At 40.4% G+C, this 27171-nt stretch overlaps 2 protein-coding genes and 1 long non-coding RNA gene across 4 annotated transcripts; 1 reads left to right on the top strand and 2 right to left on the bottom strand.

Moving 5' to 3' along the window:
• Nucleotides 1–134: 134 nt before the first annotated feature.
• Nucleotides 135–17483, bottom strand: LOC309687364 (uncharacterized protein). 2 transcript variants are annotated; one of them, XR_014270721.1, is made up of 5 exons: nt 17189–17483; nt 7165–7295; nt 6846–6932; nt 2359–2502; nt 135–1796 (listed from the first exon to the last, which is right to left on the bottom strand). XR_014270721.1 is itself a non-coding variant. In XM_082502282.1 (4 exons), exons 1-4 carry the CDS (start codon nt 7330–7332, stop codon nt 1614–1616), a joined length of 582 nt encoding a protein of 193 aa, XP_082358408.1. In that variant the 5' UTR covers nt 7333–7596; the 3' UTR covers nt 135–1613. The 2 variants fall into 2 exon arrangements, 1 of the variants encoding a protein (XP_082358408.1); XM_082502282.1 differs by lacking the exon at nt 17189–17483 and having other exon boundaries at nt 7165–7596.
• On the top strand, nt 9258–26142 carry LOC309687357 (uncharacterized protein). Its single transcript, XM_082502268.1, has 6 exons — nt 9258–9467; nt 10539–11244; nt 20265–20286; nt 20387–20470; nt 20696–20944; nt 23327–26142. Exons 2-6 carry the CDS (start codon nt 10870–10872, stop codon nt 23863–23865), a joined length of 1269 nt encoding a protein of 422 aa, XP_082358394.1. The 5' UTR covers nt 9258–9467; nt 10539–10869; the 3' UTR covers nt 23866–26142.
• On the bottom strand, nt 13065–14472 carry LOC309688520. Its single transcript, XR_014271104.1, has 2 exons — nt 13479–14472; nt 13065–13222 (listed from the first exon to the last, which is right to left on the bottom strand). It is a non-coding gene; the product is annotated as an uncharacterized lncRNA (long non-coding RNA).
• Nucleotides 26143–27171: the final 1029 nt, after the last annotated feature.

Raw genomic sequence — 27171 nt, 5'->3', positions numbered from 1 at the left:
TACCATTCTAAACTTGAAATTATGACAGAAAACATACTAAATGCAGGCTTATTGTTATTATTATATACTTTATTATTTTTTGAAATTGCCGAAGGCACACTGAACATTGATGAACACAGATCAGTCATGCTCCTTCAAAATTTTTACACTGTAATTTTAAAATATAATTTTTTTTTAAAAAGCTATTACATTTTATAGCTTTTTTATGTTTTAAAAGTTCATTTAATATCAATAATTAAAGCGATCCACATAATACAGAGTGGTCCAACTGCTGCCACAGACAGTCCAAAGTCCTCCACAATAAATAAATAACAAAAAACAGAGTGTCTCTAGCAAAGTCTTTGATGGGCACTGCAATCATTCAGCAATAATTGGCTAGCGTATACATATATATAAACTGAGCAGCACTTTTACATGTTTTAAATAAGCAAACACATACATACATTTTGTGCAGAATATATAGAAATAAGGCAGAATACCACATACTCTCTGCATCCATACACATCCATCTGTTATTTATTAACATGAGACATGAGTGCAGTCATTATGATCACTTTTGTTGTAGAATACAAAATTCTCATAAACTTAATCAATTCCTTGCACTCCAGGCCAAGTACACAGAGTTGGGAGCCATCCACAGGTGGTGACGGTGATGAACAATATCTGATGCATATTGACACACAATACGATTAATGCAACCTCATACCTACAGAGGGTGCTACAGTCACAGTTTCTGTTGCACTTTGCCATAACAAGTATGAGCACACAGACAGACTTTGTTCATTTGTAGGTAGCTAGTCATTACACAGATTCCCTTGCATGATTCATCTGTGGGCCAGGAGAGTAAATAGCACTTTAGTCAGATTTCCTCATCTTAAAAGCCAATTTGAATTTTCCTGGCACAGTTGGTTGCGCAATATATCTTTGTAAAGGCAAACAGTGGGCTTTTAGATCTAAAGCACACTGCCACCACCACTATCAACTCTACTATCAGTCACTGTCGGCTCCTTCACTTAAATCCATGTGATTCAAGGTGAATGGAATGTCTTAATATTAGTCATGCGTGGCAATCTGTTGATGTGTCAGTTGCTTGGCTCCAAACTTGAGTACACTCTCACATTTCCCAACTTAGTTGGATGATCTGAGCATATTGACTGCAGTGATCCCTAAACATTTTCTCATGCCAGCATGAGGTCCAAACTTCAATTTATCCACTATTGTGATTTAGGATTAAATATCTGCAGAACTAAAGGCAGCCTTAGTAAGCTGTGTGTTCTTCTTCAAATGCAAAGCAGTGTATAAAAAATTATACCTGGTCAGTTCCAGCTTGTTATCACGGTGATGTTGAGCATGTTATTAGGCTTTATGCTAGCACTTGTCTCCATGCACCGATGTAGGTTTCTCTTTCACTTGTACAATTAGAGTCTTTAAAAACTGCTCTTGTTGCCTTTTGGAAACTTTTCTGCAGAAGCATTTCCTCCATATGAGGTTTACATCTTCCATTTGCACTCAGAGCACTCGCAGATTGTTACCTTTAAACATCCTTCCATTCAATGCAAATGTCACAATGTTCCAACTCCCAGTCTTTTCTTCCTGGGTCCTCTCAGCGTACTTCATTCACATCTTCGATCAGGATCAGATTCCTTCCTTTTACTAAGTGAAACTTGTGGACACTCCTTAGCAAAGAGCTCAAGTTTTCCTTTGAGTAGCTGTTTGGAGCCAGCCAGCACTTTTTTCAGTGTGGTTTCATTTGAGCAGTGCTGCACTACCGAAGGAGACGCTGTCACCAGACCACTCTGTAAGTAAGAAGAACTCAGTTAAGCATTCATTGGCTTTTTTTTTTTCAGAAAAACTACAAACATTTCTATATAAAGGCTGCTGATAGCATGCATGTGTCCAAATCTATATGTAAAATTTGTGTCATCTATAAGACGCAGTATGTTGAAAAATTAAAGATGGTTTCATTGGGTCTCATTAATCATAAAAGCAACACCAAGGGCACCTCAGGTGTTACATGAAACAAGTGAGTTTCTTCAATTAATTAGATGAAGTCAAGTATTTTTTTACATGGTGTCCCCTTTGTACTCATTCTCTAAATATTCCTGTTTTTTCTCTGTCTTTTCCAAGGGTATATGTTGTCAAGTAGTTTGAATTCTCCGTATTTGTAACAAACTATATACACAGCCTACACTCACTGGCCACTTCATTTGTTCCTTACTAGTACCAGGTTGGACGCCCTTTTCCTCCCTGCCTTAATTCTTTGTGGCATAGATTCAAGAAGGTGCAGGTCCTTATTTGACTTTTATCGCCTTAAAAATTTGCACAACATTTAGGAAAAGTAGTGTTATGATGCATTACCTGAAGGTTATTTTTGACAAGTATCAGATAATTGCGGACAATAGCACGCAGGTCAACCAAGCAGCTCTGATTTGTTTTAGCCTGCTCTAAACCGTCGTGTAACATTTGGAGGGATGCCAGTACGTCAGCATGCTTCTCCTGGAGCTTGAAAAAAAACCAAACACAAACACAAAAACGATTACAACTTTGCTATCGGTTACAATCCCAACATACGTGACGGTATCGTGGTCCCATTAATGTTCAACAATACAAATAGAGCATATCAACATCCAGATGACCTGTTTTTAGGGGAAAATAGTAAAGCTTTGTATGTGAAACTTATACTGGAATCAGCAAACTGAAAGATCGTTTGAAGCCTGAGTTGTAATGTTGCAGCCTCAGTTTTACAAATCAAAATATTAAACAGAAAAAATCATTAAAACAATCATTTCAGTAATGCTGGAAAAATATCATGCCTTATAAATTTGCAGTGCCACCTTCTTTCAGGTCTATCTGTCCACTTAATGCATGTTATTACTTCCTATCATTCCCACAGTGAAGTTCAGATTGGGCAATATGTGTTTACTAAAGGCCTACAGTTGTCTGCACCATCATGCACGCCAGCATCTTAATGTTGGCAATGTGAACTTTGGATTGTGTCCATTTCTGATGAATTTCATTCAGGACTTGAAAAGGAATTAAGTTCAGTAGAATTTCACTCATTATTCATATCATCATGTCCCCATGTACGATATGAATAAATGAACATGAATGATGCAAAGTTTATTTTTAGATGCTTCTTCCATGCCATACCTCTCACTCATAGGTAGGGCTGAACGATATATCGCATTTGCGATAATATCGCGACATGATCAAGTGCAATTTTCTAACCGCAAAGGCTGCGATTATACTCTGGACATGTCCAAATTCATGGGCTGCATCCTCCTGAGGCCACATTTGTAGACCGATTACGTCACAGCAACGCGCCGAAGGCTGTCCAAATTACTACCATATCCCAGAATTCATAGCGCGGCCCAGACAAACTCCAGTTTCCAGCAATGGCGGCCGCTACTAAGTTTTAAAATTACTCATACTAATCTTTCAGGGTCACAAAATAAACTTTTAACATATTTTCAGGCGAGAAAGTAGTTGTGTAAACATCAAATATCTGCTCGGTTTATCAAGATATCCCATATTTGCAAAAGTGCTTCGACGTTTTCAGAGGCGTCTGCTACCCACCAGCTCGACAGCTAGCCGGGAGCTCGAGGGTTACTGATGCGGCCGAGAACGGCACAACTCCCGGCACATCATTTTCAGATCACCGCGGAGTTTCGCTGCTCGGGTTAAACGTGATATATAAGTCACTTAGACAACCTAAAAATGTTATTGTTGGGCTTTTTTCAGTGTTTTGTTTGTTCGTGAGTAAATCGGTTTGGCTGAGATTAAAGTTATTAGATTAGATAAAATAAAACTTTATTAATCCCCCGGGTGGGTTCCTCCTTGGTTTTCACACAGCTGACTAAACGTCAAACAGAAAACTTATTAAACAGAAGTATGAGACAGTCGAGAATTTACACCAGTGTCTGGTTATATTTTAGATAGCAAGAAGCAGACGGCCGAGTTTATTAAACTCCACCGAGACAGCGGTGACGCAGATCAGAACTAGACCGTCCAATTTCACGCCTTTAAATTTTAAAGGCGTGTTTGTGTGTGTGTTTATACAATTGCTATTATGTTTGCACTTTATGTGTAATGTTACTGACTGCAGAGATCAGTAAGATGTGTGTATTTTTTATTTATTAGTTTTATTTATTTAATATTATTTTTTAATTGAATGACTGTCTAGTAGTTCACAGATGTCGAAAAACTGAGTGTGGTAAAGCCACTGATTTTGTTTATGTATATTTCTGCAATCTGCACATTGTACTGACTTTCATTTTAATGTTTACACCAGGGTTCCTTGTCAGCACTTTATGCTCAGATGTTTGTAAGCTAAAAATAAACTATTGTGTATGTTCAAATATACTGTTGTGATTGAAGAAGTTAAATAAAAATGTCAGTCATCAATTCATGCATCACCTCATGTCATCATAACAGAGGTCTGTCTTCCAGGAAAGAACAGTTTAAAATTAATGTAATATAGTATTGGCCATACTATATGATGTATTGCTTGTCTTTGTTTAATAATACAGAAGACAAAGACCTTAAAAAATAATCGCATATCGCATCGCAATCGCAATATTGGGGCAAAAAATCGCAATTAGATTATTTTCCATAATCGTTCAGCCCTACTCATAGGCGAACAGCAGCAGGCAGTCTGAGCGGGGTCATGCTAAATTCTTTCCTTCCAAAGTCTTTATCAGATTTATCTTAGCTGTTATGGCCTTTGTTTCTCTTTCGAGAGTTTTGAACTGCACATTTTAGTCAGTCTTACAGCTGATGTGAAGTTATCGCAGTTCAGTGAATCTCATTTGATAAGAAATGATTAAAATGTTTGTTGTTGGCTTTTTCAATGATTTTTTATTAAAGCATTTTACTTTTAATCACTTTTGATATTTAGTAATATATCTGCAGACCTAATATTAATTCCAACAATCAGGTGTGTTTTGTGTTTAGAACAAATTGTCAGCACGTCCGGATTCTTATTGTTAGCAGTGTTTGCAGGGGCTTATGCAAGGAGACATGACTGGGCCTCCCAGGTGCCTACCTATTGATGCAGTTGGGCTACAGTACTGCTAGTCTTACAATGCACAATGCCATTCGCTGATAGCACAGGACCAGTGATTAGGGATGGGTATCGAAAACCGATTCTTGTTGAGAACCGGTTCCCACTGTTTCAATTCCTTGGAATTGTTTGCCATTTTTGCAAACGATTCCCTTATCGATTCCAGTCGCCCCGAATGATGTCACCACGTTGCGGAGCGTCATTTACCTGGCAGGAAACATGGCGGCTCAAATGCTCAAAAGTTTGATTATACTGATTATACGGATGACAACAGGGCAACTTGCAATACTTGCAAAGTAGATATTTCATTTAAGGGAGGAAACACTACGAATATGCAAAAGCATTTGCTCACAAAACACGTGATAACCTTAAATGAATGTCGTGTTTTTTAATTCCGCTCCGGACTCGTGAATCTCAACCCAGCAGCAGCGGTAACGTTTGCACGTCCTCTCCCGTTAATATGGCAGGTAAATAATCAACTAATAGTGCATATTATGTTAGCGCGATCTGCCTTATTACAAAACCTGCCATTACTGTGCGTTTAGGTGACCATGATGAGAGAGACAGACAGAGTCTGGCTGGCTCAGATGCTGGCAGTTCTCACTGCAGTCTACCGGCAGCGTCTCAGGCCAGGATAGACGAATGTCACCGAGCAGTGACTAAGTTTGTGGTAAAAGGCTTGCACCCATTTGCCACAGCAGATGATTTTCAGTAAGTGAATGTGTTTAATTGTAGGCAGGGACATTACTGGATATTCTTGTGTAATTGCTACTGAATAATTTATGTTATACTTTATTATTGCTACAGAAGAATATTTATTTTATTATTTTACATTTACAATTTATTTTCCTGAGGACCCTGTGACACCCCATTGAAGAGCTGTAGGCTGTGGATCTCTTAAGATCTCACTGTTGGGTTTGTAAGGCCATGTTACTCCTAAATTTCTATCTTGTTCAAAGAGAAGATATAAAACAAAGTTCTAAGCTAATCAACCTTAGTGTTCTTTTAAAAAAAAAAATAAGAGAATCGATAAAGAATCAAATCGTTAAACAGAATCGAAAATGGAATCGGAATCGTGAAAATCTTATCAATACCCATCCCTACCAGTGATAGACTATAACTTAAAATACACACTTCACAGAATTGCTGCTTGATGTCCTTAAACATGTCACTTCGTTGCTCGTTGTTTTGCAGATTTTCAAATATATAATCTATAAATCTATGGGCAGAGTCAGGGCAGAGTGTATATACAGTAAAAATCTATTATAGTTACCAGTAACAACACTGACAATGCTGTCAGACCGGAATAGCAGCAGATTTTGGCGAGTGCAACGTAGTGGGAGTATATTACTTCCATGGAAGTCTGTGCAGTATGTGCCAGAACTTTTTCTGTCTAGTTTTGTGCATGTGACACAACTGACTGTGATCCACTACATTATATCTCTTCTAAACCTCTTCTAAGCCCTTGAGACAGCCTTAAAAACACAAGCTGTTACTGAACTTTTTAACAAAGTAGAAATTGCTGTTTGAACAGAAGACAAGAATGCTGCTTTGTTTAATTGTCTTCTGTATTCTTGGTGAAGCTTATTGCAGTTAACTAACTGAAAAAAAAGTTTAAAAGTAAGAAATAACTGAAGTTAGACTGTACACTTGCAGACAAAATAAAATGAGACTTGGTCAGTGGCCACTGACGCATACATTTACTGAGAGTAGGATGTCTGGTAGCCTACTCTTATATTTGTTGACAAACTGTTTTTGCTAAACATACTTCGGTTGTACTTACAGTTTTATTATTCCATTCTGCGGGTCGTATTGCGGTACATAGCCGTACTGAAGAGGGCAGCTTCTCTGAGACGCTGCACTTGAGTACCTGAGTACATCAACAACAGCACATTATCCATGCAGTCATGAAAATGACTCACTTTGTTAAACAAAAAGAGTCAAGATCTTTCAATAAAAATTCAAAATAAATATATAAATAAATGTTATAATTGTGCCTCCTAAAATGTGTACATTTAAAAACTGCTTATCAGCATCCCCACATTTACATTGTTTTAATGTTACTTTGGTAGATTGATAAAATGCAGAAATCATTTCCTCACCTGCTTTTTAAATCTATTCATCAGTTCATCCCTAACACATTTTTTGCAGAACTGCAAAGACAGTGATGTTGCATGAACTTCAGGTCGGTGGGTAAAAATCATTCCTGTCAGCAGCAGCAGCAGCAGAAGTCCTGGAGGAGCACACAACGGAGATGACTGACGAGCCATCTACCTCATTCATGCAACAGCAGACACAATTTAACCTATCTGTGTTTGTTTCATTATATCTCCTCCCCTCTTTTATCCACATTGATGCGGAAAGTTCAGTGAAGTAAGCAGCATGCAGCATAGCCCGCCCATTTATGCGTCGCTGTCTGATTCTGCCAAATACCGTCGCGTCTTTACAAGCCTTACACCCATTTCCATTCATGTGTTCTACTCGCATATGTTTATGTTAGGTGTGAAAGTTAGGATGGGGTGAGTAAAAGTGTGAAAGCACTAAGTATCTTCATTTAGCTTTCTATTTTTCTTGCTGATTACATAAGTCACAATGATGTCATGAATCACTGTTCCGAAGAAAAAGCATGAAATTCTCAGGTTCTGGAGAAATACATCAGAGCAGGAGTCCTAAAAAAAAATCAGGGCCGAGACTACCACACCATGTTTGATATAAAACACATTTATACACCACTCTAAGTAACTATGAGTCTCACTGTCGTTTTATCTCCTCCTCTTCTCTGCGAGTACAAGCAGCATACTTACTGCTATGCGCCATAACCCGCTCCTGGACGCATGGTTTCCTTAACTATGGTTCCTCAACCTCCATTCTTCTTCTTTTTGTTGCCATAAAAATTAGGGCATATGTTCAGAAATCATTTCGTATTAATCATATAGTCTCTTTTCAGTCTACAAAGCTCCAGCAGAGTCCCAGAAATACTGGCATCAAGATTCCATTCAGCTATTTTCTCTTTCACTTGTTCACCGCAATAAAGCGTGTATTGAGAGGGGCTCGTGGCTTTGCTGTGACCTTTAGAGAAAGAAGTCTGTGTATTTGACTTAGCCCAAAGTTAATATTTGACTCTGGTTCAGTGCAAATAAGACCAGAGAGGCACCACATAGACCCAGACTATAGTAACCAGTTATGACACCATGATGCAGACATATGGAACTCATAATGAAATACTGTAGTTAATTTCGCTCTTATAGTGCTCTGTTTTGGGTCATAAGGCACTAGGCTAGAGAAGGCTTTTGTGACAACAACATTGTTTCAACTGCTGCTTTTGGCACATCCAGTAATGGTCAAGCCATGTTCATTGCTCATAGAGGAATCCAGTTTGTTTTGGATCACCATCATAGAAAGAAAAGATACCAAAATAAAAGTGATGAAACCATTGGAGGAGACCCTCTCCAGAACAGACATGCATGCTATATGGGTAAAGCAAGCAAGCTGAGGTTTCCCCATGAATGCACTTTACATTCAAGTGGCATTCTTTGAATGTTTCCTGCAAGGGTGTGGCACAGGAGACAGAAAATACAGCAAGCTACTTTCAGCAGCTCCCATATTCACATGAGGTCACCACAACAAGAAACTCCACTCCCCATCTTTGATTTGTTTTTTACACCATATGCCTTTCCTTACACAACCCCAAAGGGATTTGTGTCTCCTGCTGTGAATCTTTTGTTTATTAAATGATTGTGTAAACCATTACACCAGAAACACAGACAAGAAAATTCAGCAGTGGAAGCTACTCACTACTCGCCTTTCCCGAGTGATCTCTATATGGTGAGCAAAATGCAAAAATATTTTTTGCACACTACTCAGGTCATTTAATTGTCACTGCAGTCACACATGTAGAGTGTAATAGACAGCAAGAGATATTTTCATCATAAATGTATTTTCTCAAATAAACTAAATATATGTAGTTAAATATTTTGTCAATGTTTTTGTATGGATGTGCCCTATTTTCATGAGGCATTGTTAGACAGTTCTTTTTAAAGGGAATATCTGGTTTGAACCTTCAGGTCCTCAGGTGTGCTACCTGTACTTTGGGAGCATTCTTTTCAGGTACTCCAGGCTCACTGTTTCACATAGCAGTTGAGAAAGTGAGTCATTAAGAAAGAAGGTGGAGCTTGTTGAAAGAAATATCAGTACAATAGCTGAAAGTGTTATGGGATAACAACAAGTCTACACGTGAACTTCGGTACTATTTCGCAATATATTAGTATCAGCAGGTCCTGAGTTGGATTCTACCACCTGGCTGGGGCCTTTCTGTGTGGAGTTGGCATGTTCTCCCCAGGTTTCTGTGGGTTCTCTCTGGATACTCTGGCTTCCTCACACAGTCCAAAGACATGCACTTAGTTGGGTAAGGTTAACTGGTAATTCTAAATTGCCCATAGGCGTGAATGTGAGTGTGAATGGTTGTCTGTTGTCTGTCTCTACCCTGCCTCTCACCCCATGGTAGCTGGGATACCATGGACAGATGGTGTAGTATTTTCAAAATGTATGAATTTGGCTCACTGGAGCAATCGAATAACTCCTCTTGAGCGCCAATTACCTCAGTGGGTGAGCGAGGGAACATGTGCCACTTGCCTGATGCGTAACAGCCTGGGATCGGGTCTGACCTACGGCCCTTTCCCTTCTCTCTGTCCCCACCTTCCTGTATATCTTGACTGCTCCGCAAAGACAGAAAATACCCATATGTCACTAGCCCCCCAAACCCTTCTCTGAATATGAAAAAAATTTGCTTAGTCCAACCCACTTCTGAATCCTAACTCTCCCATGCTACAGTAACAAATTCATACATTTGTGTGAGCCCTTTGAGATTACAGGCTTTGACAAACTTCTCTGGTATTATGTTAAGCAATACTGCAACTATGTGATCGTGGTTCACAGGAATTCCCATGAGGAATACCGGGGACCTTGCCAAAACAGATAATCACACTGATCACAGAAGTCTGTTCATGCTTGTCTAAGATGTTTTTAATCACACACATTGTCATCGTTAATTATTGTTTTAACGTACAAAACACTGATCTTTTAGTGCAAAATAATAAGATAAGATAGAACTTTATTAATCCCTCGGGTGGGTTCCTCTGGGAAATTCGACCCAGATCCCAGATCCTGACTTGATTATATCACTGTTGTTTTTGCAAGCTTTTGTGCACGTGTGTGTGTGTGTGTGTGTGTGTGTGTGTGTGTGCCTGCATGCACAAGTGGGTTTTTGTGGTGCATTATCTTGCAGCTGTGAGTCTCTGCAGGAAGAGCCATAACCATGGCAACGCCAGGCAATAAGTACCTTTCAAAAGGCTGGCCTCCTCTCTCCTGCTCCCCACTAATCATATTCTCCTACTCCCTCTCTCTCTCTTTGTCTGTCTCTCTCTTTCCATATTTTATCTGCTTGGTCATTCCACCGGTTTCACCCCTTCATAACCAGCTGGGAGGCATACTGGACACCACAACAAGAATACATCTATTCAGCTGGGCTCCTCCTATTCTGCAGTTTCACTTTGTGAAAGGCCACAGGAGGATACCACTTCCCATTCGAACATCTCTGCGGTTTGCTAAAAGGACATCTTTATAAACAGACGTTGCACGCGTGGTCCCTTTTGTTTGGAAGAACGGATTTCGAATGCTGCTTCTACTGACTGATGCCTTGTGAAGACCATGGCTGTGTACATGCAGTCAGACAGCTGTGTATCTCAAACAAAAAATTGATGTAGTGTATCTACAATGACATTGCATTTAGACAGAACACCTAAATAGCAATGAAACACGGTTCTTCTGAAATAACGAGCAAGGAGTTGACTGTGGGAAGATGCAGAAGGGGAGAGGATGAGGGCAAAGACACAGATTGTTTGCAGCAGTTCCCCCACTGTCCAGCTTGTAAACAAGACTATGACATCACTCTGATCCTGCCATGCTCTCACACCATGTGTGGTCAGTGTGTAGCAGCTGGAGAGGGAGCGAGGCTACGCCGTCAACCCATGTGCTCTGTGCGGTGCCCCTGTTGTCGGCATCCTGTGGAGCTGCCGTGCTTGACCTGGTCATCTGCCATATCTTGCCTCCCAAAACATCCCAGCATGAGATCTAATCATGTCAACAGAGAGGCCTCACCTGAGGATCACCCGCCACATGTGCAGGTCAGATGTCCTTTAGGGAAATTCTGGCATTTCCACTTAAACACAATGTGGTCTAGGTAGGCTAGGTAGGTACTCTGCCTTTTGGGGTCTGGGATAGTAGCCATAAACCTGATAGCACATTTAAAAAAAAAATAGATTGTCTAACCCACTTCCGAATCCTAACTCTCCAATGCTACATTCACAAGAGGGAGTTATTACTGTTGGTAAGATAATACTACACTGACAATAACCATTTATAACCCAGATCATGACTTGATTATATCACTGTTGTTTTTGTAAGCTTTTGTGCAGTTATACTTACAGATCATACCTAATATCTTTAAAACTTATTAGCTATTATACCTTTCCACATTTCACACATGTATTGCAATAATATTGTTGGGATTTTGTTGACCACCATTATTATGAATTGTAATGTGACAGCGCTAATAAAAAACAAACAGATAAAGCCAGAAGAGTCTGTCAGTTGGTGCTGAGACTCCCTTAACCCCCGAAACACACAATGACCAGTCTCACAGCATCACTGCTTTTGAATCACCAGTCAAGCAAAACCAATTATCCAATTCAAATCTATCCAACTGTATTGATAGCAATGCTGAATTGGTATAAGATTCATACTAGAGGGATAGGATCAATACTTTGTTTTGATTTTCAAAGTTCTTTCTTTATTTTTTTTTTTTATGAAAAAATACACCTCAAACATGCCCTATCAAAAATGTCTGATCTTTTTTTGTGTTACCTGTCACGACTATTTTATTTATACCATATAGAGCATTTAAACAGCAAGCTGACCCTAAGTGCTTTAGAGACAGACATATTTACATTTCAGGTCTCTAGAAAACCCAGTTTAAAAATACATGAAAAGCTGCAAGGTGTCATTATTGTGGAAAGTAAAACTCATAATTTTGCAGTGTTAAATAAAATGTGTTCAGAATTTGCAAATTGACTAAGAGTTATCTCATGATTTATGACATGCTGCCTTTATAGGTTAAATGTATCAGTATCTGTATCAGTATTGGTATCAGCACCACTGGCCCTGAATTTACTTGGTATCAGATCAGTACCAAAATCTGCAGTATCACACAGCACTAGATGTCTGTGCAATCACCAGTTCTCTGCACGAGAGGACCGATGCTTGCACATTTTGTTTTGTCACCCTCTTTCCTGTTCTGGTGTGTTTATTTGTCCTGCGGTCATGTGACTCAGCGGCTCTGAGTAGCAACATGTAGGCTGCAGTAAGAAAGCGCAGCAGATGGAAGGAAATTTTCTCCTGGTCCCTCAACCATTATTAACTTATATAAAGATATGAAGGAGCACACAAAAAAGAAACGAACAGGAGGAAAGATATCCCTCAGGCAGCTCTAGAACCCCAGCACAGAGACTGACTCTGTACTCACGTATTATTGGTCATCATAGTTGTTATTTTAACAGACTGATTACCTTTATATTGTATCATTTGTAGATTAAATTAATAAATACATATAATAATGAATTAATTATTGTATTAGAACAGAAACATATTCTGTCCTATTTATTTATTTCTATTTTATCATTATGTATTTGAAGTGTTTCAAAGACAGACAAATTTACATTTCAGGTCTTCAAAAAACTGATAAAAAGCTGAAAGTTGGAATTTGTTGCATTAACAAAGTATGGTACAAAGTACATTCACCGGTATTTAATGGTCCCTAGAGTGTGTTTATAATTGGCAAACTAATGATGATTCATCAGTCATTCATAAATCTTTTTTTTTTTTTTTTTTTTTTTTAAATGACATCAGAAACAGCAGTATGCGACATTACGTGATGGCAGAGCTTCAGTTCATCCTTTGTCATTTTTTTTTTTTTTTTAATAAATAGGACAGGGGGAATGAATGAGAGAAAGAGGGGGAGAGAAAGAAAGAAAACCAAAGGGGAGAAGAGACGGTGAGAAGGGGGGGGAAGAGAGAGAAAAAAAAAAAAAAGAACTCCTGGGTCACCTGTATGGAGAAAAAAAAACAAACAAACAAAAAAAACAAACAGAGGAGACAGCAAACAACAAAGAGCAACATAATAATAGAGAAAACAAAGCACCATCACAATAAACTAGCTAGTCATAGATATCAATATTTACTAAATAATAAACGATATTGTGCAGCACGCAAGATAGACAGCGCACAGTGTGCTTTGAGCGCATGCATGTCTTAAAGCCAAGAAAGCTTTAGTCCGCGTCTGTGAATACCCATGTGTGCATACCTGTGTGGATCAGCATGCTTGCATTCCAAAGGTTTCTCCATGTAATGATCTGCTAGGGAGTGTGGGGGGGCCACAGCCCCGTCCTCCAGGGTGTGAAGCGGGTATGGAGGAGATCAAAACTCCAGACATCCAGAGGCCCCCAGAACACAAGAGACCAAGGAAGACCAACAGAGGGGCAGCCGCGCCACTGTTCCAGTAAGAGCTGAGGAGAGTCCCAGATGAGGGCTCGCCCAGCAGCCGCGGAGCAGAAGTCAGGGGGAGTTGCAGTGACGCGCCCGTGAGCTCCGCCGGCCCCCAGCTGTGCCTGAGTGACCGAGCCCCAGGCCGAGAGGCCGGGGGCACCCCACCTCCAAAGGGGCCCGAGCGAGCCCCAGGCCCCGACAAGCGGCCGCCAAGGAGTGAGCCGGTGTGTACCCGGACGCCCACCCCCAGACACAAAGAACCACCAACACACCGACACCTGAGGGAGTCCGCCACCGGCAGGGGAAGTGGTGGTGGGTGGAGATAGGCCTCCAAACCTTGGAGGGCCTGAGGTGTCCCCAGAGAGGTGGCGTCTGATACCCAACCTGACATATAGACACAGACATACAGGCACACACAGACACAAACATCCATTCCCACCCTCATGCTCTCATATGCACTTACTCCACACTCAACCAACGTGGAGACAGACATAAAGAGACGCTGTACACACGATCTCACTCCCCAAGCGTACTCTACAAACCGGGTCTAGGTGCCCTTGCCCCTGGAGGGGGGAATTGCACCCAGACCCAGGTGGTGTTACCCTTTTCCCTGCGGTGGGGAGAGGCAGACCACCCCGACTCCGCAGCAGCAGGGAGGCCCCACACCCCAGACCGCAGTCGGACGGCCAACTCCTCCTACTAGCCCTCCCGCTCCAGCAGGCCGCAGAGAATGGGGGTGGGAGAAGACTCCAAACCTCCCTCCACCCGCTCATTGTAGTGTTGATGCATATGTGTTCTAAGGTGCAATTAAAACCCAGGAGGGCATGGAGCTACCTGCCAAGGAGCAGCAGGTAAGCGCATAGTCCCTCCTGCTAGCCCTCAATGACTAAGTGTATTTAAAATTGAGAGGTGGGCAACGACGTCAGGGGTGAGGTATACACCCTGATGGTAATTTGGACTCCGTGATTGTGCCCACCCCCAAGATCCTATATGTATGTGTAATGAGAGTGTGAATAATGTGAATGTCTAAGTTGTGGGATAAAATTGAGGCAGAGGCAGCCAGAAGGGGACGGGGGGGGGGGGGGGGGGGGGGTAGCCTCCTCTGCACCCTGGTGACATACCCCCACTCCAAGGCCCTGCATGTGTGGGTGGTTGTGGAGGAGCAGGAAGAGGGAGGCAGCTGGAGATGGGGAGGGAAGGAAGGGAGGGGCAGGTAACCCCTCCCTGGGGCCAGCTCCCCCGCTGACCCCAGTAGGCACTCCCACCCTTCGCGACCCGCCAGGGAAGGGGGGCCCAGGCCCATCAGACCGGGGCCCAGTGCAGTAGCGCCCTCCGGCTCCACAGAGCCCTGGACAGTCCACCCAACCCCACCACAGAGAAAACTGCACCCACCCCACCATCCATACATCTTCCAGACTACATAAGACGGTAAACGCCCAGGCTGAGATCTTCCTCCACCTCTCCTGTATCTCCCCCTCCTGCAGAGAGTTCCTGAAGAGAAGAAAGCTCCTGCAAGATGTGACCATCCCCCCCACCAGTTGAAGAGCCCCCCAGGCGGCTCGACGCACCGGCGGCACCCTGCTCCAGGGCCGGGCCCCCATGCACCCACCCGCCCACAACCCCGGCAACACACCAACCAGGACCCAAGCCCCCGAGGCCCGGCCCGGGCCCCAGCCCAGAGACGGAGCGCCCCCAGAACCTCACGCCCATCCCGGACCCACCCAGGGGCAGCCAGGTTGCCAGGTCAGTAACCCACGTCCGTCAGCACAGACCCTCCCCTAGCCCCGCTGCACGCAGCCGCGAGGAAACAGTCACCTGAGAGCCAACAGAGCCCCCAACCGGACGTGACCGCTACCCCAGGTTGAGCCCCCCAAGGAAGATGCCTCCGGGGAACCCCCCGACGCCCTAAGCCTGTCCCTACCCTGTCATTCATAAATCTTGACACACTACTCTTCCTTACATAAGTCCTTACATAAGTTTAAATTATCAGTATCACCAATACTGAATTTGTATTTACTTGGCACTGGATCGATACCAAAACCTGCACAACACTAGTAGCCAAAAACCCGTAATCGAACAAGTGTCTCTTGATAGATAGATTTAGATTAATTAAATTAAAAGATTATTAATACTTCCAAGGTACACTAAAAGCCAAAACAGCATTGCTTGGCTCAGCACAGAAACACTTGAAACCTATGGAAACAAGTCTGAGTGTTTCAAGAGAAAACAAAATACACTTGCCAGCATGCCTAGAATTCAGGTTACCGCTTATTTAATGTGTACCTAAAGTTAACATCTATACTGTTTGCCTTCTTATGGCACATCAAGGCCAGCAAGTAAGTAATGAATATCAATAAACATCTACAGGAATAAAGTTAACTGTATGACGAGTTTTGAGTTAGGTACTTTACTATTGTATGTACTTTTTTTGGTAACTAAGCTAGCTTAGTCTGGCTACTCCACATATCACTAGAGATGGCACGATACCACTTTTTTATGTCCGATACCGATATCATAAATTTGGATATCTGCCGATACCGATATGAATCCGATATAGTGTTTTTTAATCAACAAAACTGTTTTTTAAATATCTTGCTGCATTTTGTATAAGTTCATACTCAAGTTTAAAACAACAACTACACTAAAGCTATTCTGTTATACCTGTATCCAAAAAAAATATTTCATAGTTCAGCAATACTGATCAATCTAATAAACTTAAACCTACACCATCCTCCCTATTCTGGTATTTTAAAGAGTACTTAGCATATATATTAAGCAACCTAACTAATAGGGTTCCAACTCCCAGCAACAACAAAAATAAATAAATAAAAAATAGGGAACCACCCCTCACGCTCCACCTCATGATGCTTAATCGACGTAATCAACCTTAATTTGATGCAGTGTGGAAAAAAAAATGCACAGAAATCAATTATTTTTCAAGAAATATTAAATAGATTCAACATCTTTCTTCAACAAAATTGCAGACTGCACAGATGGTACCTTCACAAAGGAAAAAGTACTATAGCTTACTAGGGTATATATATTAGACTTAATAGTTACTATATACAGTAATGGACTTCTATTCATTTTGCATCAAATTAAAACTTTGGCTGTCAGATAATTATTTATTAAAAGCTAGACATTTTAAATGAGAATAAGAAAGAAAAGTATGTCTTTGTGCCCCCTTTTCCCTGTTAATGCCCTATCGGCCCCCCTGGCTAAACTTTGCTAGATCCGCCCCTGCACAGTTACCAGCCGTCAGCTACGTAGAAAAAGATCCTGGTGTAGAAAGTAATAATAAATAAATTCTAACAACAGCTGATCAAGCTTAAACGTGCTGCTGTTGTTCAGCCGCTGGTTTCCTCTTTCTGGTGCAAAGTGGGCCAAAAGCAAACTAGAGACACAGACTCGCACAGAAAAGCCGATCAGCTGATCGTTAAGCAGTTTCATGATTGAAGTAGCAGCAAGAAGAGGCAGTCGCTTGTTAAGCTTAATGCAGGAATGCTTTACATTCAGAGATGGACTTACACACTTGCTTTACTTCTCTCGGGGATAACTTTGTCGGAGATGAAATGCCGGGTTGCTAGCGAAGCTCCAAATGCTATCCAGACCACCACAGGTCCCGCATGCCACAGCCGCTCTATCACGTGATGCATACTGCTCCGACGTGCTAACGTTCTGAGGTGAGTTACGGCGTGTTGCAAGTTTTGTGAGGTGCTTTCGTGATATTTAATGGATCGGATTACATTTTTTATTTTTCTCCGATATCCGATCCAGTAATTTAGGTCAGTATCGGACCGATACCGATACGTAATATCGGATCGGTCCATCTCTACATATCACTGCTTTAGTTTTCAAAATCAAAAGATACCTTGTAGCTTTTTTTCCTGTTGAGATAATTACCCATTCAGGGATGGGCTTTATGTGAAAACTGTGAGCCTAGCCAGGCTCCCATAAGCACAACAGCAAGTGCATGTGTTAGCATGCAGTGCTGAGTGTCACACTGGCACTACTGTCAAAACATATTCTGTTTAAAGTATTCAAGCTAATGTTACTCAGGCTCTAGTTATAAAAAAAAATATCTGTTGACATAAATTAACAAATAAATTAACAAATACAAACGGCAAAAGCTTTTCTGGACCTAAGATTTGGTAACTTTGCTCACGTCACTGTTATTAGTTGCCGTTGTATTTGTGACATATTGCAAGCTTTACATAGCTATGACAAGATCAGACGCCAGTTGTGTAGATCAGATTTGGCCTACTAAAATTACAGGGTTTTTTCTTTTAAATAAATGTTTTTACAGTAGAATTTATGTATTTATTTATTATTTAGTTAGTGTCTTTAACAGAGCTGTAGCCTATTACTTGATAAAGCTGTTCCATGTTCTCTCTTCATGCACACTTCTTCAAATCTATTATTTCACTAGCTGGGCCCATGTCCTCATTTTAACTTTGACAGTGTTTTACTAGGTAAAAGTCAATGCTTTGACATGAATTGAGCTGCGGTTTGGGGAAGGCCTCGAAGGGGACTGCCAATGGCTCCCGGGCCTGGCAGATCCCCGTGTACTAAATAGAATTGAAGAAGTTGAAGAATGGAGAAGAAGGAGGGAGGGAGGGAGGGTGGGGCACGTAAACAAGAATGATCAGCTTGCAGAACTGGGGGAACCCAGATGACAGCCGGAAGGAGCATGTTTGGAGGCGTGGTCCTGCTCCTGAAATTCCGATACATAATCTCCAATTCTAAGTGCCGCCTGCTGTTTCAACCCTTTTTGTGTATCATATTTGTGGGAAGTGATAAGCACATTTTTAAATCTTTTTTTGTATTTTGTTGTTTTGTTTATTGCTTTGTTACATTACACTGGACCTTTTATGGGGCATTGGATATTTTGTTTCATAGACAATATACACTACCCCAAATAAAATACTCAATGTCCCATAAAAGGTCCAGTGTCAGGAAAACTACGAGCAAGTCAACGTTGAAAATGTAACAGGAACTTTCCTCAATGTGTAAAGGTGTCACCGTGGGTTCTTATGGGTTAATTTTGTACAGTCAAATAAATCCCCTTTGGTAACCTTTTTGAAATGTAATTTAACTACTAGTGCCTCTGATGAAGGCAAATATAAAAACAGCAAGACTGATTTTATAAAACCCCTTTCAATCCCCTTATCCATTCATTCAACAAGATTGGCACTATAGACTAAAGTGTCTGACTGATGTAGAGTAAAAACAAAAACAAACAGGTACAACCAAAAAGATGAATGAGATGGATCAACAGACTGGGAACTAGAACTACTACAGTCATGTGAAAAAGCTTTAATACCAATGGCTTGAAGTCAAGAGTCAGGAGAAGCGACTACCCACCTGTCATCTGTCACCTAAGATGCACAGAATGGGTGAGGTTGGAGAAGGAGGGACAACATCTTTGAAAAAAGGTGGAGTCATCAACATTTTATATATATGTACTAGCAATAAACAGATCTATATTTTGAATACAGACCAGTCAGGTTTTAACTGGTGAGGTTTAATGGTTTAATGCCACAATTACTAACTTAATTGTGATTTAGGAAAATTTTATACCCCTACAGTGTCATTCCTGTACAAGAGTAAACATAAAATGCAGTTTATAAATGATGATTTTGTATTTACTTATCAGTGAAAAATGCTTATATATTATATATCATATTATATATTTACTCAGGTTACCTTTGTCCAATATTTTTTGATGATCTGAGACATTCAAGTGTGACATATATGCAAAAAAAAAGCCCAAATCAATAAGGGGGCAGATAGGGTTTTTTTAAGGCACTATGATTAAAAAGGCAATGAAAATGGACAAATGTTCAGACAAGGGGAAGTTTCAGCAATAATATGTTGCTGTTCAGTTTGAATTTCTTCAATTCAGTTCAATTCAATTTTATATAGCACCAAATCACAACAACAGTTGCCTCAAGGCACTTTATATTGTAAGGTAGACCCTACAATAATACATACAGAGAAAAACGCAACAATCAAATGACCCCCTATGAGCAAGCACTTTGGTGACAGTGGGAAGGAAAAACTCCCTTTTAACAGGAAGAAACCTCCGGCAGAACCAGGCTCAGGGAGGGGCGGCCATCTGCTGCGACCGGTTGGGGTGAGAGAAGGAAGACAGGATAGAAGACATGCTGTGGAAGAGAGACAGAGATTAATAACAAGTACAAAAATTCTTGTAATGAAAAGGTTTTAATTCTAAGACCAGTGTCCATATTGAAATTTTATCCAAGACGTCCTTTTCATTAACAAAACATTGTGAGGTTTTTAAAAACTTGGGTCATTATGGTCATTATTAATAGGATCATTATGTTATTACTTAACAATCCAATCCAACAACCTCTGCTGCAAATAAAATGTGTTTGGTTTTTCTGGCATATTTATTTGATAAATAATACATGCTTCATCCTGAATCTCAGATGGGTACTGTGATTAAATAAGAGAGATGTCAGAGAGTCATGGAAAGTTTGATTGTGCAAATAAATAAATGGATTATTATGCGGTATGACTAATGTCTCTGGCATTTTTCTTCTGTATTTCATTATTTCTCACCACACATCGCCACATTTAGGAGGACAGCAGTAAAGTAACAGGTCAGACCAGTTTATACTGTAAGTATAGCAACCTCACTTTCAAGCAACAACCCAAAAGATTCTCATAAGGTAACCTAGACATTTCCCTCTTTTGGCCCAGATTCCAGTGTTGCCAGTTCCACGATAACACCAGTGGATGGTGCTGTAGATCTCCGGGAGGAGGAAATGGAGGCTTCTGTCTTTGGTAGGTAATCATATATATATATATATATGTATATATATATGTATATGTATGTATATATATATATATATATATATATATATATGTGTGTATATATATATATATATATATATATATATATATATATATATATATATATATATATATGAGAGAGAGAGAGAGTGTGTGTGTGTGTTTACATGCTGTACTTGATCTGCTCTGTCCTATTTTTACTCTGGCCTAATTTAGGACTGCATTTTGCTCTGGATCATCTTGATGCTTCAACTGCCCCACCATCTCTCCGTCTTTCTGACTCCTCTTTAACTGTCACCTACCACGAAGAGAATCCCCCTGTACCAGCTCCAGAAGGCAAAATTGGAAGACCTGTGATGACCTCAGACCCAGGGACTCTCCATCATATTCGTGCTGATGTAGTAATTGCACGGGGGCAGTACTACTGGGAGGTGGAAGTGTGTAATAGCTCCATCTACAAGATTGGTAAAAACAACAACTTAATTATTCATGGCACACATAGGAAGACACACACAGTGTCTAAATCAGTAGCATTACAGCTTCCCTCCTCTTTTCTTCTGTGCTGTACAAGCAGGTTGATAACAATGGAGAACTGAGAAGACAGCCAAACGTTAAATCTGCATTATTTTAAATGGCCAACAGAGGACAAGTCTTCCATTTAGAACAAGAAGTGTCTTTAGACACAAGTTTATATTAAAACAGCCCTTATTGTCTTTTCACTTTGACCTCAGTAAACTCTAGTGTAATGAGTTTATTTGTCAGTCACTAAATTCAAATCTTATACAATACAACATGAAGCTTATTTGGTCAATAATGGTCTCCCCAGTTAAAAAGGGGCAAGAAAACAGGATATGTTTTACTGTATGACTGGCAAGAATGTATGGTGTCCATCATTCTTCGGTCAGATGAAAAGGGAAAGACCATGTCTGAATTGAGGAGGGAGCCTAAGGGTACATCTTTCGCCATCTTAAAATGCTGTGATTGCAGCCATCAGTGGTCTTTGATCAATGATCAATGGTCTTTGATCAGTAGTTGTTAATAAATGGTCATGAGAATGTACATATTAATGATCAAGGAACTGACTTCACAGCCTATTGTTCATTCAGTGGTGCTAGTTTCAGTCATTGTGCAATATACTCTTTATAAGGTTGGGGAAACCTGCAGTCAGCTGAGGCAGAAGAAGTCACCTGGATGAGTGATGAAACATTTCTCTCACTGAAAACGCTACGTCCAGATGAACAGAATCAACCTTTTGGGACTTACTTACCTGGATGATTGAGCATGCATCAAGACATTTGGATTTGTGTTTGTGGATATATGTGTGTGTGACAGATCAGATGCTTTCTAGTGGTTAAAATCACATTCAACGGCAGTGATGTGAGTAACTGAGGTTTCCTTGTTGGTGTTTTTCTGAATAAACATCATTGGATCTTTTTATATTCAACCGATCCAAGATTAAGGCAGGGCTGGAGCTTATCCCTGCTATTATAGGGCAAGAGGCAGGGTACACACTGGACATGCTCTCAATCTGTCACAGGGCTAACACAGAGAGACAGACAACCATTCACACCTCCAGCTCATTTAGAATCACCAGTTAGTCTAACATGCACATCTTTGGACTGTTGGAGGAAGCTCGAGTATCCAGAAATAACCTATCCAGGCACAGTGAGGATATACAAGTTCCACACTGGGAGGTCCCAGGTGGCCAGCGGATTTCAACCAGGACCTTCTTGCTGTGACACAATGGTGGTAACCACCACACCACCATGTTGCCCAACAAAAAAAACACACAAAAAATTAAAGTTTTCCACTTAAGATATAAACTCGTAGAGGACATGCATGTAACAAAGTTAAAATGTTGTTTTTCATAGTCGCCCAACTTTATACTTCACAGTATCAGAACAGTACCCAGCTGTAGATGACACTCAGTAAAGACATTTATTCACTCTGTTTGCCAATACAACACAAAAATGAAATGAAATGAAATCAGTCAAATTAAAACAAAACAAAGATTTAACATAAAAAGAAACTTGGTTTCTTACTTATTTTATTCAGAACACCATTGCAGACCACAACATTAAACAAAAACTCAACACTTCTTTTGGATTTAAATATTCTTTTTAGTTATTCCCACTCTTTTGAGCAATATCGTTGAGTGTGTTGTAACTCATAACTATGAATCACAGCATTTCTTGTTCCTGTCCAGGCTGCGGTGATGGTCCCGGAGGGTATCGTTTATGCAGGAGGGGTATATCTGTGGTGTTTCAAGGAAAGATGTCTTTTGTCTTCTCCTTGTTTATCCATGATACCACCAAGTTGGTGGCTCACCTCCTCAGCATCCAGACTACATCACAGACAAATAAGAGCAACAATTTCCACTAAGCAAAAATAACAAACACACAATGAAATGCCTACAGTTTATAGTAGCATTTGATTTATTCCTTAAGCTATTTACTTCAACCCTAAATTATTGTACAGTTGTCAGCTTATTTTAGTTACATTATATTAACTTAGCCACACAGATGGGAATAACATTAATTAAGCTGACTCGTTATAAAAGTATTGAGCAATGTGAACTAATGATCTGATAGTGTCTATAAACACTACAAATGTCAACCTCATGGTGGTGCAAGAGGAAAAGTAAGAAAGCCACCAAAGTCAAACAGATGCATCGTCTTAGGAGAATAAATAAATAAAATATTGTAAAAATCAATTGAATGGCTATTGGGATATTTGAGCGTTGGCCAAAGTGTTATCCCCAGAGCCAGGAATTGTTAAAGACTATTTTAATGCATAACCAAATCCATAAAAGTGCAGAGAAAACTGAAACTTTTCTGTCTCCCTCAGGTGTGATCTCAGTGGATGGTTCTAATGGCTGGTGGCTTGAGAGGCACAGTTTGACTTTTTGGGCAGTGTATGATGGGAACTGTGAACAACTTTGTACCATCCCACCTCAGATCAAAACCATTGGGGTCTTCCTAAACATTGGAGGAGGGACCCTAAGCTTCCACAACCCTCTAACCCAGGAGCATCTCGCCACACTGCCAACACGTTTCAGCAATGCTGGAGTGGTCCCAGCCCTGGGCCTGGGCCAGGGCAGACTGAGACTGCGCTGTGGCCTACCCCCACCTGTTTACGTATTTCTTAGTAAGAGCTCAACCTACAGGGAGCCTCATGGAAACAGCAGAAGTGAGTGGCGCCAAGAGGTTCCCTTTCAGTCGGTTAGGAAAGTGATCCAGAAGTTTGAGAAGCTGGCACTTTCTGACTCAGACTCAGGTCTGGTGTCCAGTTTTGGATCATCATGCTCCACCTTGGCTTCCTTTCCAGATGTGGGGGTTCCTGGGACCTTTCAGTCAGGGAAAGCAGGACAGGAAACTGAACCCTAATAAGAAGAGCTTGTGAAACCTTCTCTTCAATGAAAGGATAAACAAAAACTCCCACAGATGACCTGTGTAGTTTTAACTTTAGCTGTCATTTGAAAGGCTAATTTTTAATCTTCACAGACTTTTGGAAGTGTCTCTCCACTCCCTGCGTGACCCCCGGACCTACAATTGACTTTCTCACCAGGAGACAACCTTTTTCTCAGCTAAACAACCCCCACAGATTTGGCTTGGGCCAGAAAGAGTCCTCTGTGATGTGAAGTGTGAGGAAAGGGTGGGTTTTTAGCAGCAGGACTCCTTGATTTGTCTCTGTGTGATGGTTGTCAGACAGTAGGGGTCCTGTGCTCATAGTGCGCACATTTGTTTGTGTGTGTGAGAGAGCAGAAGCACTAACTCTGAGCATTTGCTCAGTTAGTCTTGGATTTCAAGGTGTGTTTGTGTGTGTGTTTGCGTGCATAGGAAGAACCACTGTACAAGTAGCCGGGGGTGGAGATGATGATACATGAGTACAGCGACACCAGCAGTGTTGACACAGAGCACCAAGGACAGGTGGTATACTACGCTTATCCTGCAGCCTGTCTTTGATAGGACAGTAAGCCTGCCCCTTTCTGACCCTTTGAAACCCATAGGGCCTCTAAAGACTTTAAAAGAGCAGAGAGGGAAAAGACAAAACAGCATGCATAAATTAAAGACAACAGGTGATGGACTGGACAAAAAGGAATGAGCTCAGAGAGTGATTCCCATCTGCTTTCACTTCCAAGACATCCTAATGGATCAAATGGCTCAGACCATATTTTTAAGGCAGCATACAGTATATTAATAGAATGGCATACTTTTTTACATTGCCAATTTGCTCATTGAACTTTAAGAAGAATCAAACAGGGAAATCAATTAAATTGAAACAATCTTTATTCAACACTATTTAATTACAGTGTCAAATCTTCATTAAAACCCGACAAGACTTTAAGACAAATGCATAAAGTCTTCTCACACAGAGCACACACTGAGGAATGTTTACTGCGTTGTTGTTTTTTAAATGAAAACCAAACTTTACTGGAATGTCTTTTGAACTAAAAGCCTAGCTATAAAATACTTTATATTAATTACACAATTACTGCAGTCACAGGTCTAATGACTACTTTATGTGCTGTGCCGGCTCAGCATTCACAATAAAGTGGTTTATATTTGTGTTGTGCACTCACTGAAATCAAAGTTATTTTGTTTGCAAATATCTGGATGTGCATGTTAAGCTGTCTGAGATATTATAAGACAGATGTGGCACACACATAAATTTGGAAGACAAATCTATTGAAGAAATGGCACAGATGGCATCTGTCTCGCCTCTCCGCTGATACATGTGCACAGTAAAGATTCAATTCAGTTTAGTTTGATTTACACAGCGCCAAATCACAACAGCTGTCACCTCAAGGCGCTTCATATTGTAAGGTAAAGATCCCACAATAATACAGAGAAAACATCAGCAGTCAAGGATTTTTTAGTACATCCTGGGGATAAGGAATTATAAGAATACAGCTTAGAAGCAATAAATGCATGGGCTAGTTTTTTTTGGCATAATTCTGAGACAGGATATGTTTAATTTTAGAGATATTGTGCAAATGGCAGAAAACAGTCCTACAGATTTGTTTAATATGAGCATTGAAGTACGTATGCTGGTCAAAAATGACTCCAAGATTCCTCATAGCGTGATTGGGTCCCAAGGTAATGCCATCAAGATTCACAATTGTTTTACTGTAAGGCATGGGACAAACACTGTTTAAACCTTATTTTGAGGAAACTTTGCACACTTTTCCAAACGTTGATTCTGTTCATCTGGAACAGAATCAACTTTTGGAGATTTACTTACCTGGATGATTGAGCATTCATCAAGACGTTTGCACACTTTTGAAGCATTTTTATTGTATTTCTTTCTTGATTTTACCAGTTTTTATCTCCTACTCGTCCTAGCTTCTTTCAGTGACCACTTGTATTACTGCAACAACAGCAAGAACAAATAAAGAAACCAGCATTTGACCTCATACACCATAATTTTCAGATATGTCTGAAAACTGTTGACAGGGACTGAAATTGAACACATAATCTGGTTATTAAAATTTCACTGAGGTTTCATATCTCTAGCAAATCCCTAAAGAAGTGTGTTGTCTTGATAGGAGCATATTTGGACACTTGATCAGCATTTCTAGACATCTGATTGGACAAAGGCTTCTTACTGGATATATGACCAACTTGGTGGCTCATTTTAGTTTTTCCACCCTATTTGCAGACAAATCCTTCTCCAGAATGGAAAAATATATTCAAAAATAAAAATCATTCATTAGAATCTATCCTTAGTATCTTTAGCTGGTTTAGAAGTTATCTGGGAGACCTCAACACGTTGAACAATCCTGATTTGTGCCCAGTGACCTAGACCCAGTTTCGTTGCTGAGCGCTTTGGGTTTTCTCCTGAAATCTTCACATATCCTTTTATATATTCATGAAACATCCACCTTAGTGTGATTCCCACTTCTGGACATACTGCAGCATACTCCCACCACCGTGCTTCACTGTGGGGCACACTGTTCTTTGGGTTGTATGTCTCTCATCTTTTTAAGCAGTGTTTCTGTGGCCAAAGATCTCTAGTTTCATTTAATCTTTTCTGTAGAAATAGAATTTTCTTTTTTGGTCTTAATCCTCACAATCCATTCCTTTGCAGGGTTCCAGTAATTGTTTTCTTTAAATCTACAATTCTTGACTTGGTCAAGTCATTGTGTCCTGACAATTGTTCTGGGTCTTTAGACAAATCTCACACTTTTTTTTCATACTCTTTGAAATCTTTCACTTCCTACCTCTGCCAGGCCTGTATCCTGCTAAAAAGTATACTAACAGAAAGTATCTGACTTGACACAAGAATAAAGCAAAAATATTAGTAACAATCTGTGAATCTGCATCCAATAAGACCCAAGCCTGTGCTGCAGAAAAGCATCATAAGAACAGTTTAAAAACAGTTTAAAATACTTAAGAAAGAGGGAAGGCAGAAGAAGACACCAAACGATGATACTAGCTGGCCATGTTACACACGTCAGTGTGAAACCATTCTGAGCCATAAGTGTGTTCATTCTTTGAACAGAAACAGCTATTTGCTCATTTCTTTGTTATTGGTGTTTAAATTCATTTTAATCTGCAGATTAAAAAAAAACAACAAAAAACTTTAAAGTTGTGTTTTTTGGACATTTCATGCCTTGTTAGGTCTCTGGCTCCACTTGGTTTCACTAATGGCCTCACCACACTAATAACATACTATATTTTGCATACTAT

Source organism: Aulonocara stuartgranti (assembly GCF_965226115.1).
Source record: "Aulonocara stuartgranti genome assembly, chromosome: 14".
NCBI classification, from domain to species: Eukaryota; Metazoa; Chordata; class Actinopteri; order Cichliformes; family Cichlidae; genus Aulonocara; species Aulonocara stuartgranti.
The sequence above is the reverse complement of the archived record's forward strand: the minus strand, read 5'-3'. Positions and strand labels throughout refer to the sequence as shown.

What these genes read in the sequence shown, in the direction of transcription:
- LOC309687357 (XM_082502268.1), top strand. Translation starts at nt 10,870, where the DNA reads ATGAAACACGGTTCTTCTGAAATAACGAGCAAGGAGTTGACTGTGGGA. An exon ending in ATCACCCGCCACATGTGCAG is followed by an intron (nt 11,245 to 20,264) that starts GTCAGATGTCCT and finishes CGCCACATTTAG; the next exon opens with GAGGACAGCAGTAAAGTAAC. An exon ending in AATGGAGGCTTCTGTCTTTG is followed by an intron (nt 20,471 to 20,695) that starts GTAGGTAATCAT and finishes GGCCTAATTTAG; the next exon opens with GACTGCATTTTGCTCTGGAT.
- LOC309687364 (XM_082502282.1), bottom strand. Translation starts at nt 7,332, where the DNA reads ATGGCTCGTCAGTCATCTCCGTTGTGTGCTCCTCCAGGACTTCTGCTG. An exon ending in TGAATAGATTTAAAAAGCAG is followed by an intron (nt 6,933 to 7,164) that starts GTGAGGAAATGA and finishes TGATGTACTCAG; the next exon opens with GTACTCAAGTGCAGCGTCTC. An exon ending in TTGTCAAAAATAACCTTCAG is followed by an intron (nt 1,797 to 2,358) that starts GTAATGCATCAT and finishes TCTTACTTACAG; the next exon opens with AGTGGTCTGGTGACAGCGTC.